This window comes from Perna viridis, chromosome 5 (assembly GCF_037379345.1).
Source record: "Perna viridis isolate PV_CMFRI_1.1 ecotype Kerala chromosome 5, ASM3737934v1, whole genome shotgun sequence".
Taxonomy (NCBI): Eukaryota; Metazoa; Mollusca; class Bivalvia; order Mytilida; family Mytilidae; genus Perna; species Perna viridis.
In genome coordinates, this window is record NC_142449.1 from 22,288,849 (window position 1) to 22,305,177 (window position 16,329).

The window sequence follows — 16,329 nt, forward strand, 5'->3', positions numbered from 1 at the left end:
ATCACAAGGGAAACAATTGAAATTACTTTAGCCTTCATTTATATGTAAACATGAGAAGATTGTACTGAAACTGTCAATACTTCAGAACTATGAAGTGTTCTTAAACTTTCAATTAAAAAAAAAAAACTATGATTTTTATTCATTCTAGAAACACAAATTAAATCTCATCACCTCGATCTGATGGTACTGCAACATAATATTATGTATAAATGCTGGAAGTAGACGCCCCTCTATGGAAAATGTTTTTACAATACCATTGACCAAGGTTTCAAATTAGAGTGATAGGTCCAAAACTTTTTTCTAATTTCAAATACAAATTTAAAAAAAAATTACAAAAAAAAATATATGATAAAACAAGAAGACACTGTCTAGTCTTCAAAATTGAATATGACAAGCACTTTACGGTAATCTCTTAGTTAAATTTCTGAGAAAGCACTGGGAGGTGAAATAATCATAACAGTGATGTAAGGTGAAAAAAAAATTAATGTGACATACATGAGATGCCAACTGATCCTAGTATGTCTACTATGCCAATGACATTAACTTAGCAGATACACATGTAAATGTAAGAATTCATAAGTACATGTAATAAACCTCTTTTCATCTTGGCAACTTAAACCTGCAAAAGGATTTTCTATGGGAAATAATTGTCCTGAAGAATTAGCCTGAACTTCTATGTAAATATGACCTTTCCAAAATCTACCAGATTTGATTCATAAAGAAAGATAGTGAAGATAGGCACATTCTCATTAAGTAGCAGTCTTTGTATGAATCATGCCATTTCTGTAATAAATGATACACCTAAAAAAAAAGATACACATTTTAATTTTTGTTTATTAAGTTGTATTGTCTATATGATGAAATTTATTATCATTCACTCTAATCTGTCTACTCAATAGGAGATAATCCACATTAAAGTACGATACTTTCTATTGTATTTTAGTGTCATCTCTTAATTTTGAATTTTACAGTACATTCTATATTATTTTCATCTGATTTGAGCACAGGTTATATGAAAAGCCACATGTTAATTTCTGTTTACTATAACATTCTAAACAAAATATCATAAATAAAAAATATGCAGGCTTTCAAACCATGAATCACATTTTGCATGATTCTTATCTGGAGTGCTACTTAACTTAAATTTATCAATGAGATCTTCTTTCTAAAGGGTTGTGAATATCACAAACAAGAAACGTGGATGACTACAAAAGGTCAATCATGGCTTCACATAGAGTTCATCAGTACTTTAAGTTATTTTATACACTAAAATATGAATATCAGTTAAAAATGAAAAAGCATCAAATGGGACAATAAATAAAAACCCACCATGTTACAAAAAATGAAAAAGCATCTAATGGGACAATAAATAAAAATCTACCATGTTACAAAAAATGTTAGGGGGTAAAAACAACTGAAAATAGTTTTTGTGTAAATAATCCTATCGAACCGAAATTCAAACTTGTCCTGTATTTTATGATACTCAATAAATATATAAAGTGAAGACAGACTGACAGACAGATTGACACGCAACTTTTCTGAGGGTATCACATAATAACTCATCACTTCGTGTGCTGGGGTATCAAATTTGAAGGTGTAATCATTATGTGTATGTAACTGAAAACAGATCAAAGAAAATTCATCTGTCTCAAATTAGTATATTATTGCCTATTATTACGTTTCATCTTCAGGTTTTCCGTAAGTAATTTGTTACTCCCAATATGGAGGCATATTGGGCAGATGTTAATATTCTATGTATATGCTTGGTTATACATGTACTCATATCTTCGGTCTTTTTCTTTCTAGAAACAATCTATCAGGAAGTACAGATTTGTTTAAATTCCTAAATCTGCAATCATGCATCCATCCAATGACAACCACAATACTAACAGCTACAATGTCATGGTGAATTGAAGATATCTGGGTTATCATCTCAGCCCCCCTTAGAGCCACTACAAGTAAGGAAACATTCAACCAGTAAACAAGTTGACCTAGAGATTTGTCTTTGCTGCGTGCAACTAAGAACAATGTCTTTCTCTCCTTGTTTTAACGATGCTGGAAAATTGATTTCACAATGACAGGTTAATTGAACGTTTGGGATTTAATGCAGGAGTAATCTGATATTCCTTGATGTGTGAATATCTTAATACTATGCATTCCCTAAGAAACATGAACATCAAAGTTTTTAAATCGTAGAAATAGAACAAAAACAATCCTAATAACCCTATCCTGTCTACTTGTGTCTTTATTTGGACTAAATTTATCAACATTAAGATACTTGTAAATATTTCACCTTAAAAATCTCTTTTTTTTTTTTGGGGGGGGGGGGGTACAAATACTAGAAACTGAACAATGTGCACATTTGTGTTTAACTATTTAGTATTTTACTGGCTTGCTTATCATGTTGAATCTAATAGCAAATTTTAGTCATTCAAATAAATACAGTGAAAGCAGTCTAAACCAAACTCTGAAAAAGTCTGTAACCTGTCTAAACCAAACCCTAAAAAAAGTCTGAAACCTGTCTAAACCACCCTGAAAAAAATCTGAAACCTGTCTAAACCAAACCCTGAAAAAAGTGTGAAACCTGTCTAAACCAAACCCTGAAAAAGTCTGAAACCTGTCTAAACAAGACACTTTTTGAAGTCCTTTATGTCAGTTTAAATATACCTTTATAAACTGAACACCTGTCTAAACTAAACCAATGTCAAGGTCAAAAAGGGAATTGGATTACACGTTTCACTGTAGTTTCAAATTGTTAGAAAAATAAAAGTACAAGCACATGCAAAAATGTTATGACATCTAAAACAAGTACCGTACCATCTTTAAAAAAAGAAAACTGACAAAAATTCTCTCTTTGTTAATACCCAACTGTGTGATCACTGTGTTGTTCCGTATTTCAATTATTTTACTGGTTCAACAATTAATTTATTTATAATTATTCAATATATAAAAGATTATTCAATATAAAAAGATGATAGGCAATATTCTGGACACCAATGCCCTCAATAGAGCCTTAAATTTCATGGTTGCTGATACATTTGTCCAATGAAATGCGAGCTTGAAAGCTACATGGTTTAGATTGCCATGGTTTAGCACCACAGATGTCATGTGATGTGAAAGCAAACTCAATACAGAAAGCGTCAGAAAAATGACTGCCCAACTATTATGGCTCGTGGGGTACCAATTTCTGTGGTTTTCGTGGGTTTTGTAAATCATGAAAATTGGTTAAAGTCACAAAGTCAAAGAAAAAACCATGCAGACCATTCAGTCTGTCACCCAACATTCACCAATAAGACAGGAAATAATCTACCTCATAGAAGTACCTTTCTATTTATTTGATAACAGTATTTGAATTAAAAGCCTTTTATTCTATTTCCAGTCTTTAATCTTTGAAAAGTACAAATAAGCTTGTATAATTCCTTAGTACACATGACCACAGCACAGAATTTTACAGTAGTTTAGGTGTCTTAATCTGTCCAAAATCAGGAACAAATTGTCTAGATGTCTTCCTTGGTTATTGCCCTAATCTATCACATATTTTTACCTGCAGGCAATAGTCAAACAAGATAGGGAAAATATGGTTTTCCAATAACACCCTGATTTTCTCCATACTAAAAGACTTTCTTTTATCTTCATTTTGTCAAATCTAGTTTTTCAGTTAGCTAAAAGATTAAGAATTATCTTAATAAGAGAAATTAAGAATCTTATACTGCTGAGAGTACAAGACTGAGAAATTTCCGATGTCCAAAGGTCAGGTTTCAAGTTCTCTAACAAGGCTCTGCTCAGTTACCAAGAAGCACAGCAGTGATCAAACCCTGATCAGTTGGGGCAAGTTTGCCCACCTATAACTTGAAAACAGTCCAAAACATATCAAAAGTGATATAATTGTTAACCAGAGTTAAATAAGGTACACAATTAAAAAAAGTAATCAAAATTGGAAGAAACACAAACATTCTACATGGGTTTAATAAAACAAATATTTTTATCCTTTTTGGCCCCTTATTCTAAAATGGTAAGGGCCACAAACTCCATATTAAAGAGGGACCTTCCTTTAGTATTTTGTAAAATCATATTAAGATTTCATAACAATTGGTCAACCACAACTTAGGTTATGGCACGAAAAGGAAATGTCCCCGGACGACAATGCCCCCAATGACGAGGGCTGTGCCATAACATTATATGACCACAATTTTTTGCAGTCATATAAAAAGCCATTGAAGTTCAAAAACTTCTCCAAGACCCATCCCAACTTCTCCCTATCATTTTCAGAAGGAGAAATTACTGCTCTTCATTTTCTTAAGTAATCTGAGACCATGAAACCACCACCATGAAACAGACAGAGAGACAGACATACATCTGTCAGCATGATAACAGAGGGTATTGCGTAATTTGCCACAAATTGTGGGAGGCTATAAACAAGACAATGAAAATCTTAGAGCCATCTTAGTGATATGAATGCCTTAGGGGATGTTGATGCCTTCTGTGAGTACCAGAATTGTTGAGGTTGCTTATATGCAGGGAAACAATTTTGTACCTGTATATATCTTAAAAAGGGGAAATGAGAGTACTTCACTCTGTTATTAAACTCGGTTACTGAAAAAAAAAACATTTACTGTTAAACCTGTCTAATTCACACCGTGGATAAACTAGACATGTCTCTTTATGTCAGTTACAGTCAATATACCTGTGTATACTGAACACCTGTTTAAACTGCAAAAAACTGAAATGGGGTTTAGTTCTGACAGATTAACTATACAGCATACTTTCTTCTAACAAACCTGACAACAGTCTTATATGTAGTAGAAAATACCTGAAGAACATTCCAAAAGCATAGCTGAAGAGAAAAGCAAGATCTAAACTTCCAAGCAGCTGCTTATGGTTTGGTTTGTCTGGAAAAGATAAACAAGAATATTGCCAGCAAATTATGATACTGAACACTTATGATTTTTTTTTTATTTTTGGTCATCAATATGTGCATGTAGTAAATGTAAATGACAAAATGGGTTATGTAAATATGGAAATTATGGTGTTGATGTACTCCTCAGCTTTTGAAAGGGGAAGGGTAATCCAGGTAAATAAAGGGTACTCTAGTGCCTCAAAGGGAATTCTGAAGGCATAATATGCAAGAATTTACATCTACATGCAGTATTTCAGAAAATTGACAGAAAAGGGCAGGACATTTATGGCAGCACCTTTAAAATAATGTCTGTTGAGAACACTAGTGAGGTTTTCCTTATGTGTATAATGTGACTGTATTTGCATTACTGCATGTATAATGTAAACTCATATATTTTAATAATTTTACCATTAAGGAAGTTAAGTCTTTTAATGTTGCAAAAACTGAAGTCAGATTTAACTCTAGAACTAGCAAGTCAAAAAATACATGTAAAGTCACAGTTAAGTATTGTAGGTCTGATATACTTTTTCTTTAATTTGTGTTCTGTTGTAAATAAATTAACCACAACTTCATTTCATACCAAATTCATACAGAAAATCTAAAATTTGCTTAGACCCAAATAGTACAAAAAAATGTATCTGTTAAAATTTCTAAACACAATAACTAATGCCAAAATATTTTCTGATTTTGCAGTATTAAATAGGTGTATTGCTCAAATTATGGAAAAGTTTTAAGAATGTTAGTCATCTGAAAGATCAAAAGAAATATATAGTACAGACTTTACACAAGAGTACCAGGCAGTTTACAAATATATGTACACGTATTAGTATGAAGAATACATGTACATGTATTGTTATGCAGATATAAAATTGTCTATATTCAATTTAACAAATTACACATAAATTGTATAGTGTTATCATGAAGGCATTTGAACATTTATTTAATATTTGATTAACCTTTCACAGTATTGATAAAGACAGGAAGTCATATGGCTGATCTACATAGTCACTTACAACTACAAGTACCGTAAAGTACAACTTCATCTAAGAATTATGCAAACAAATTAACAGGCGAAAAAGTCATATTTAATGTCAAATTTCTAAACATTAAGTCACATTTATGATAAAAATACCAATTAAAGTTGAGAAAGCAATGAATAGTTGAGCTGAACTCCAATGTAAAATACTGATTTATTGCCAGCTACAGATCCATATATAAATAGTCATCCTAACCTTCTTCATTCTACTGTAAGAAGTTCCTAAGGAGGTAGACTTAGGGTAAGGGACACAACTCTTAACAATCAATGGAACGTTTGTATTCAGCATTTGTCATCAATCTCATGTAAGCATTGAAGTAACTTGGACTGTTTTCATACTGTTTCAAACGAAAGCTTGAAAAGCTTTGGTGAAATTGAATATGATATAAACATATCACTGATTTCAAGATTTATGTCCCTTATCCTAGGTCTACCTCCTTAAATCACTAATGGAACATACTGGATCAACTTTTACTATTAAGAAAGTTGAAAAATAAAAATATAATATCTGCATGAATATTAGGTGGACCCATACTTAAAATACTTTTGAGTTATCACATGATCCTTAAATAAAGGATTTATTGAAGGATCATGTGATAACTGAATGAGTTCTGAGGAATAAGTGAAATACAAGTACATGTATATTGTTTACATGTATATCCTTCTTTCAAATCAAATCTTCTTTGTTGTTATGTTGTTTAATTGATATTAAGATATTACATAATTTAATCATCTTTATAAAAAGCTGAAATAACTTGAGACAAGGATTTAAAACAGATTTAGCAAGCCCACTTCAAAAACTGTCATGTAAAAATAACGACATCAGTTTTTGAATCTGCCAACCAAGTCTGTATTCCTAGCAATCAGAAGCAATTAATTTTATGAGTGAACTGTGGAAGAGCAGTGACAAGATTAAGTGGTCTATTTATAGGTGACCAGAATATGGTCACAGGCTCTGCAGATTATAAAAGTCTCTCTGTACAGCAGTTGGATAGTGAATAAATATTCGATAGTAATGATATTTAATCAAATAAAAATATATTACAGAGAGACTTGTACCTAGTCTACTGGGTACAGGTGGTTATCATATCTATGAAACTCAGGACTTACAAACTGATTTTGTAAGGTGAATGAACAATCTATGAGGAATACTTTATTTACAGAGCAACAACATTACAGAATAGAGTATAAAAATGTCAGGTCATTTCCTTCAAGAAACGAAAGGTACATAAACCTTGGGATTCATGTACTTTTAACTTTGCCAGGTCATCATAATCTAAATCATTCTTCTGGTCTCATATCTTTGAGATTGTTGACTTAACCTCTCTGTGACAATAATGAGAATCCTCTATTTTCAACCAATCTCTATATTTAACATGTTTCAACAAACAGCAACTGCCATGCTTGCCAGTGGGACCTTGGATGAGGTTTACTCAGAATCGAATTCAACTGTATACAATTACAGTTACTACACAAAGTTATTTTCCACAGTGACTAAAAAAACATGACTTTTTTCACTGTGGTCTGAAAATTTATTTTTAGGCTATAAAGGGCATTTTGGCCTATCTTTATGGAAAGCTATAAATGATAACCTTGTATGTTACAATAATGTGATGATCTTTCACAGGATGCCTAGAAAATGACTATTTTATGTGTTAGCAGTAGTATTTGCAAAATTCTGGAAATACCAGATTCAGATAAAAGACTGCCCGTGGACTTAAAGATGCCGTTTAGAAAGAAAATCTTAACGTTGTTGTTGTTTGGGTATTTATTAAATAACAAAATAATGATTTTGAAACATCAAAATCTTTACTTTGAAATTACAAATATATTACAAAATAAAACTTGGCAAAATAGATGACAGATAGTGAGCAAAGTATGAATAACACAATAAATAATATGCTGACTATTGAAATCCTTATCTATGGTTAATAAAGTAGCATATAGCACTGACTGCTGTTTGAATTTTTCATAAAAAAAACAAAGTACATATGGTACTATTTCATTTAAATTAAGGTGACCATGCACATAGAATACATATTTAGATTTTATACATTGGAGATATGATCTTACCAAATGGTGCCCAATCACAAAATGTTGTGTCATTTTCACTTGGAGCAATATCATAGGCATATCCATCCCTGATTGGAGCTGAACAATTTCTGTACAGAACATTCTAAAATTGACAGAAATGAAATATAAATCTTTCTTCACACCTTCAAAACAAACTACATGTATGTATAAGAACAGGTAAATAAACTCTGAATTCCAAAGACAAAAAGTCCCAATTTGTATTATTTACCAATATGGTGTATTAAGGAGGTAGACCTAGGGTAAGGGACACAACTCATACAAATCATTGGAACGTTTGCATTCAGTATTTTACATCAATCTCATGTAAGCATCAAAGTAACTTGGTCTGATTTCATTCTGTTTCAAATGAAAGCTTGAAAGACTTTAGTGAAACTGAATGTGATACAAACATCACTGATTTCATGAGTTATGTCCCTTACCCTAGGTCTACCTCCTTAAGAAATACAACTGTCTCACACACTTGATATAGTTCATACAATGTTTGGTAAACTTTATTTTCATACAATTTTTATTTCAAATATACAATGTATACTATCTTTGAAAATTCATCAAACATATCATAAATGAACAATCTTTCTTTCTCTTGTACATTGTAAATATATATACATGTACAAATAACATGCAATACAGAGTCAATATATCCTTCACAGAGGAAAGAAAATGAAAAGCTTATATTTTTCTTTAAAGTAAATAATTAGTATAACAGTAATACCAAGAATGAGCAAATCAGTTTAGGACTAGGAGACATTTTGTATATTTCAGAATGACATTATATACAAACAGAGTTAGAAATAGTAGCCTGCCCGCCAGTCCAAGACTGGCTATTTTTTGGCAGGGCTGGCTAATTTTAGCAAAAATCTATATAGCCATATAGTAAATATATTGAAAAATTGTATTCTTGACTTTCTAGAGTTTGAGTCAGTTTCCTACCTTGGTACAAACCTCACATTTGTCTAATATACATACCTTAACCACACTGACAGGTTTCTTGGCCATGTGATAGCAGGTATAGACAACAAAAGTCAGACACAGAATCCATGCTCGGTACCTAAAATCAAATGTTTAAAATCAGGGCTCAAAAATACTTCAACATGACAGAGAGAACGAGAAGCCAGCAAAGAAGGGAGAAGTGAGAATGTGATAAGTAGAAGAAAATGGTTAAAAACAAGATAATATGATGTTTTTAGAGCTGTGTATCTATATTATAGCACTTTTTTGTTCAATATATTTAACATGTTCAATGTATGTATTTACTTAAGCAAATAATACCACTTGATTAATGCTTTGAAATGCATGAAATAGTGTCAGTGGCTTTAAAATGTTATATTTTTTCATTAACATGTACCGGTACTCATTCCTGAGGCATATTCTTGAATTATAACATGATTTTAATAGGTACAAGTGAGTACATGCCAAATTTCAACAAGAATTATTTCCTTCTTAAACAAAACTCCAAAAGTATTCTGTGGTAGAAGAAACACTTAGCAGACACACAAATAATTAAGTGCTACATACACTTTTAGTTTTTTATATGAACAAAAAATACATTGTGCTCATCATTAAAAATGTGTTTTGCAAGTTTTAAAAATTCAAATACTGATTGTAAATTGCATTTTTCAAAATAATACAAAAAAACCTGTTTTTTTAAAGAATTATATTTGTACCAGGCAGACCAGCACAAGGAAGTTAATATTGGTTGGCCTTCGTTGAAAAGAAAAAATAATTCCATAGAGAGCAATATAATATGAATGTATTAAAAGCAAAGTTAACAATTGCTGATATTGTCAAAGTTTATCAGATTTTACATGTACATGAATATGATAACTATTGAGGTTAAGAGGTCAATTAAATTATATATTGAAAATTTAGTCATTGTAAATTAACATAATGCAGTTATCACTTATGAACTTATCAGCATTACAAATATTTATACATGTACACTGTATATATATAGGTACACATAAATAGAATATTGTCATATCAACCTGTAGAAAAGCATTAAGTTTTGTTTCTCTTCTATGGGGAATTAATTAGTACTCCAAAAGCATACAAAAATATAAATTTTGCTACATGTTCAGTGAATACAATGACCAACAAACTGTCAAAAGAAATACATACATATGCAATAATTTTCAGAAATGTCAGAGTTAATTGCCCATTTACATTTTAATGTTTTCATGAAAAAAGCCCCACATCAGTAATGGTGAAAATTAAATAAAATGTAATGTGCGATTTTCTTACCAGTATTGTAATAAAAATCTTTTTTTTTTGCAAAAATTTCTGAAATTACATATATACTGTAATACACATAGATGTACATGTAAATATCCAGATATTGCAAATATCAAAATCAGAACGCTAACCATAAGCTTAATTATATTTAAGTAATTTGTAAAATATGAAATATTTACAATTACTTGTAAAGATATGGGTCACTCTTCAAAATTTGCTATTGAAACTCTATTTTTATGTGCTATTTTTGAAGAATATATATACATGTATGATCATACAGATTTTTTTTCAAAGCGCTGTTGCAAGCGTAAGATATTTTAATATACCTTACTAGGAATTTTCAGTAAAAAAAAGACTGCTGGAAAAAATTGCAATAATGTAAATATAAATAATGAAATGCAAAAAATACTAGGTATATACCTCAAAACACAGGCACTATGACTATACTCTTTTATTCTATTTTTAAAGTATTTGAAAAGTAATTAATTATATTTTGAAAAGTATTTGAAAAAAATCCAATATATTATAAAAATCAAAGTAATTGCAATGTAATGTATTTGACAAAAATTCCAAAGTAATATAAAGTATTTATTTACTTTTAAAAGTATTTTAACCCATCCCTGACTCATACATGTACATGTATTTGATAGTAATTAACCGGCCATTGATATAAATAAATGTATGCCCTGTGATTCGATCTCCCAAAATGAACAAATAGAATTGATTACAATAAAAATAATTCATTTGGTGTTTTTCACTGAACTAGCTAAATAGACATTAATTTTTTAAAAATATAATAAACCTTCGATCAGGACTTTCATGTGACTTACGCAAAGTTTCTGCGTTCCCTGGATAAGGATGGAAGAAAATATAATCCAATTGGTTTGCGATTCACCATTTTTGTTCTTTAAGGCAGTAAGTAAGGAGATTCCCTTTTATAGGAAGCAGTGTCCCACGGGTTGTCAATATTTGTCACAACATATTCAGGTGATGATAGGTGTCATAAATTTGATTAAGGTAAACACTGGAGACGTTCCGATGTTATAACAAAAAGTACGTGACCGGTGATAATAGCAATCCGTATCGAAGCCTGCGTTGTTATATTAATATTTCATAACGTAAATTATATGTATCAATATATTTTCTGAATTCAAAGAATTCTCAAACCATTACATCAGGAAAATGATTTAGAATGCATTAGCATAGATAGACATTTGCAATAGATATTTAAAGGCATTTTGGCGGGAAATTTAAACAGTCTTCTCTGGACTTATCCGTAGTGGTTATATGTAACTAAACAAATTCAGTCTTCCGTGTTTCGAAACTCCCGACTATTTCCAATTTAATGTAACAATTGTAGCTTCATGGTTACAATATTTATTGCTATATATGTTGTTATAGTGACTTTATTTTATTAACACTAATTAGTATCCCTATGGCAAGCCAAGTGGACAAAAAATGCATATTTATTAATATTTATAAATCAATTACAAATATTTATTAATCGTTTATTAATATTTATAATTGAATTATAAATATTTATGAATATAGCAATTGTACATATTTGTGAATGAATTATAAATGTTATTCAATTCGAAGTGGACAAAAATGCCTATTTATATATAATTTAATGGAATGAAAAATATTAATGATTGTCTTGGTTTTATAAATATTTATAAATGAATTATAAATATTAATAAACGAATTATCAATATTAATAAACGAATTATCAATATTAATAAACGAATTATCAATATTTATAAATGAATTATAAATATTTACAAATTAAAGTCAATTATTAATATTTATAATTCATTAATAAATATTTATAAATGAATTATAAATATTTACAAAGTAAAGACAATTATTAATATTTATAATTCATTAATAAATATTTGTAAATGAATTATAAATATTAATAAATGAATTATAAATATCTATAATTCAATTATTAGTACTTATAGTTATTCATAAATATTTATAAATAAGCATTTTTGTCCACTTTGGCTTGCCATATATCCCTGTTTCTATAAGACGAAAGTTTTATCAGTGGCTTTAAGAAACCTCTGAAAATTTTCAGTTTATCAACTGGTAAAAACAAAATTCTTTTTTTCTCTACAAGTTAAAAACCTTGAACCAGTAAGCACATATATTCTGTAAAAAAATCCTATAAAAATGTTTCAGGAGCAGTGATCCAAGTCCCACAGCAAATGTTCTATTTAAACGGAAGAGTAAGAGATTCAAATCGGTACAGGCAGATACCTACCAAAGTTAAATTATATCCCATTTCATTGTGATTTTCGTATGTCGGGAGAGAAAATGGCTGCGATAGGCCGTTGTTGGTTCTGATACGGAAAATGATCGAATATGAATGACATTCACGTGTTGATTGCATATATGACTTGTGGAAATATTGCTTTTTGCATGTATGGTGAACAGGGAACGACAATCGTATGTTAAAATCTAATTTCAAGATTAGAGTAGCATATGATAATAACCAATGAAGGTTTCTCACAAGATGACAAATTACCAATTTGGAATAGGTTCTAAGCAAATTTTATGCTATATATTATGTTCCGAGCACATGCATCCTCCCAAGTCAGCGTTTGAGGAAGCGAAGGTGTACTCAAAACCCCAACTTGGGAGGATGAGCTTATGACACCCAGTCAGCTAGTTAAAATTGGTCACAAGGTTTTGTAAGTAAGATCGTAGGGTCTTTTTGAAAAAAGCCCCATTTTTAAGTCAGGAGAGGTCAGATCGTAGGGTCTTTTTGAAAATATATATATGTAGATATACTTGTACATGTATGTATTCGCGATATATATATTTGTAGTAACTGTTAACTTTTTAAACTAAAATATACAATACATATGCATACTATTGTCATTAATGCATTCAGTATGATATTATTATTGCGGAAGATTTTCCACACTGCCTTAGTTATTGGTCCGAGGCTAGTCATGTTTATAACATTTCCAGCCGAGGACCAATAACGCCGCCAATATGGAAAACCGTACGCAAGAATACCTTTATTGACTAACAAGTTCGATGCGCTAGGCCAATATGGGTTCTAACCTGTCCAATATGACGTATTGGGCGGGTAAAAACCGTATTGGACGACTCAATCCTGTATTGGCGCACTTTTGTATTTTTTATTGTATTGGCAGTTTTGATCATATTTAGGCCCATATTCGAACGTTAGTCAGTAAAACTATATGATGCAGTTATTATTTTTCAGGGAAAGTGCAGATAAGTGTGATTGAACAGCTAATGTCGAATTGAATCAACATGTGTTTATACCTAGATGAACAGCAATAGAAGGAACATATATATATATGTGAAGAAGTCCACAACTATAAAACGAAAAAATATTTAAAAAAAATCCGGAATAAATTCAATATTATCATACTTTTACTTCTATGATTCCCGCTATGATCCTGGTTATAAGTTACTATTAACTAAGTGAAAAATTCAGAATTGTATCAAGCTTGAATGTTATGTTAATACTTGTCCAAATTGTTGAGATTTCTACACCTACGGCCGTATCAAACTGCAACCCAGGAAGCTTTACACCCCTTGTTGAACTAGAATTGGTTACTATTAGGTTGCAATATACTTGCCGATGCGATAGGTGCGATTTGTTACACAAAGTTGACCCTGCTTTATTAAGTAAGTTTCATAAAAAAAAGGACGAAACTTAATGGGAATTTGATTGTGGGTATTATAGTAATTATTCATGTACATAGATAGATTCAATACTTTTGATGAGAAGTGTGAGATGCGTGCTTTCAGCTATACGGAAAGATTCAAGTCAACACCAGATTAGGTTGATCTTGATAACATTTCATGTTTTACGGTAAAGGAAGAATTGTATTGATTTGGGATTTTGGGGGAATGTTGCGTAATCCTCTGAACAGCCAAAGGTATGCCTCTCAATATTTTTTTTTGGGGGGGGATCTGTATCTACAATTAATGATAGTAGTATTCAAACACCTAATTTTGAACAGCGAACGAACGCATCTATTGATTCATTTATCATTTCTCCTGAAGATGTTAAAGACATTCTTCAAATACTTGGTAAAGCCCTAGGGCTCGATTCAATCAGTCACCAAATGCTTAAAAATACAAAAGATACAATATGTTTTCCGTTATCTATGTTTTTTAATTTATCCCTTTTAACAACCCAATTCCCTGAACTGTGGAAACTTTTTCCCACTTTTCAAAAAGGGAGATAGACTCGAAATTTCAAAACACTTATATCATCTGTCGGCAAGGTTTTTGGAAGGGTTGTATTTAAGCACATGTTTAATGATTTGTTGTTCAATAACTTACTGTATAAATATCAATCAGGTTTTATCCCAGGCCATTCTACCGTTCACTAGCTAATAGAAATTTATCATGAAATAACGATGGCTTTCGAAGAAAGAAATATATCTTCTTTTGTTTTCTGTAATGTATCTAAAGCTTTTGACCGAGTTTTGCACACAGATTTACTGATAAAACTTTAAAGCATATAGCGTAAGCGACAATTTGAAGAACTGGGTTGAAAGCTACTTATCGAACAGAGCGCAAAGTGTTTTAGTTGCCAATTTAAAATCTCCTCTGAAGCAAACAAATGCTGGTATACCACAAGGCTTTGTTCTTGACCCTCTTCTTTTTCTTATTTATATTAATGATATAGCTAGTGATCTCATCAGTTTTACCAGACTTTTTGCGGATGACATACATTTTCGTATTCCGCACAATCGTATTCTACAATGGAAGATGTGATGAATTTAGGCCTAGAGATTATAACAACGTGGTCTGAAAGATTGTTAATAAATTTTAAATTCCCAGAAAAACAAGGCTTTTTAATCATTGCTAAACGCAATCATACGGGAGATATTGATATATTATTTCAAAACCAACCCATTGAATTCGTTTCGTCTCATGAACACTTCGGTATTACGTTTGAATCGATCTGGGCGTTTTCAACCCATTTTGACAATATTATGCAATCTGTTAGCAAAAAAAAATCCGTTCTCAGAAAACTTAAATAGGTTCTACGTAGGAAATATTTAGCTAAAATTGATCTAATCTTAATTCTTCCAGTCATGGAATACGCTTCAGAAGTATGGGATGGGTGTGGTCTTTATGTTAGTAATAGTTAGAAAAATTGCAACTCGAAGCATGGCGTATTGTAACAGGATAACGTATTTTTGCCAGCAGGGAATCGATTTACCATGAAACAGGTTGGGAGTTATTGGCAGTTATAGCTTGAGTCCAATCCCCTTGCTTGTATTCTTGAGCAAATCAATATGTTAAAACTATGTTTTGAATTACAATGAAATTAATTTCTCCTGGGTATAAGCTTCATTTATGTAGGGTGTCGTAATGGTTTTATAGTTGGTATTTCACCTCGCTCAAAATATCTTGGGTTTATTTACTTTGCATTTATTCCTCTTGCAGATTCAGGGATAATAACCTCTAGATTTTCGTTGTCGAGGTTATTTTAAAGCATCATTTTGTGTCCGCTGTTTGTGTAATACACGATGATGACGGGTTGTTACCAGGGGAAGATTTCAAAACTACATGGTTCCCATTTTCTTCCTGATTTTCACTTTATATATTTGATTGTTTAAATTTGCTTTCGTTTTGATAAATGGTATACGGACAGTGCCTTAATCTATGGCAAGCCAAAGTGGACAAAAATCAATATTTTGTAATATTAGAAAATGAATTTTTAATATTACAAAATCATTTTTTAATATTACAAAATCATTTTTTAATATTAGAAAAGTTTTTTTTATATTAGAAATTCATTTTGTAATATTAAAAATTCATTTTCTAATGTTAGAAATTCTTGATAAAACATCACACATTTTGTAATATTACAAATTTAATTTGTAATATTAGAAAATGAATTTGTAATATTTAAAAATTACTTTGCAATATTGTAAAATCAGTCACATTTTTAATATTACAAAATGATTTTCTAATATTAAAAAATCACAATTGAATACGTCAAATCCATTTTCTAACATTAGAAAATCAATTTAAAATATTAAAAAGTCGTTTTTTTATTTAGAAA

General features: G+C 30.7%; 1 protein-coding gene across 8 annotated transcripts in view; it reads right to left on the reverse strand.

Annotated features, from left to right (window-relative positions):
- Positions 1 to 11,301, reverse strand: part of LOC148616526 (glucose-6-phosphate exchanger SLC37A2-like) — a 35,406-nt gene extending 24,105 nt beyond the window's left edge. For 3 of the 8 annotated variants that reach the window (XM_088583647.1, XM_088583641.1, XM_088583642.1), the window contains exons 1-4: positions 11,090 to 11,300; positions 8,994 to 9,075; positions 8,007 to 8,109; positions 4,811 to 4,889 (exon numbers count right to left, since the gene is read on the reverse strand). In XM_088583647.1, the coding sequence (XP_088439773.1) occupies positions 4,811 to 4,889; positions 8,007 to 8,109; positions 8,994 to 9,075; positions 11,090 to 11,157 (332 nt within the window). In that variant the 5' untranslated portion in view covers positions 11,158 to 11,300. Of the gene's footprint in view, positions 1 to 4,810; positions 4,890 to 8,006; positions 8,110 to 8,993; positions 9,076 to 11,089 lie in introns of all 8 variants that reach the window. The other 5 variants (XM_088583640.1, XM_088583639.1, XM_088583644.1 and 2 more) reach the window with 3 other exon arrangements.
- Positions 11,302 to 16,329: the final 5,028 nt, after the last annotated feature.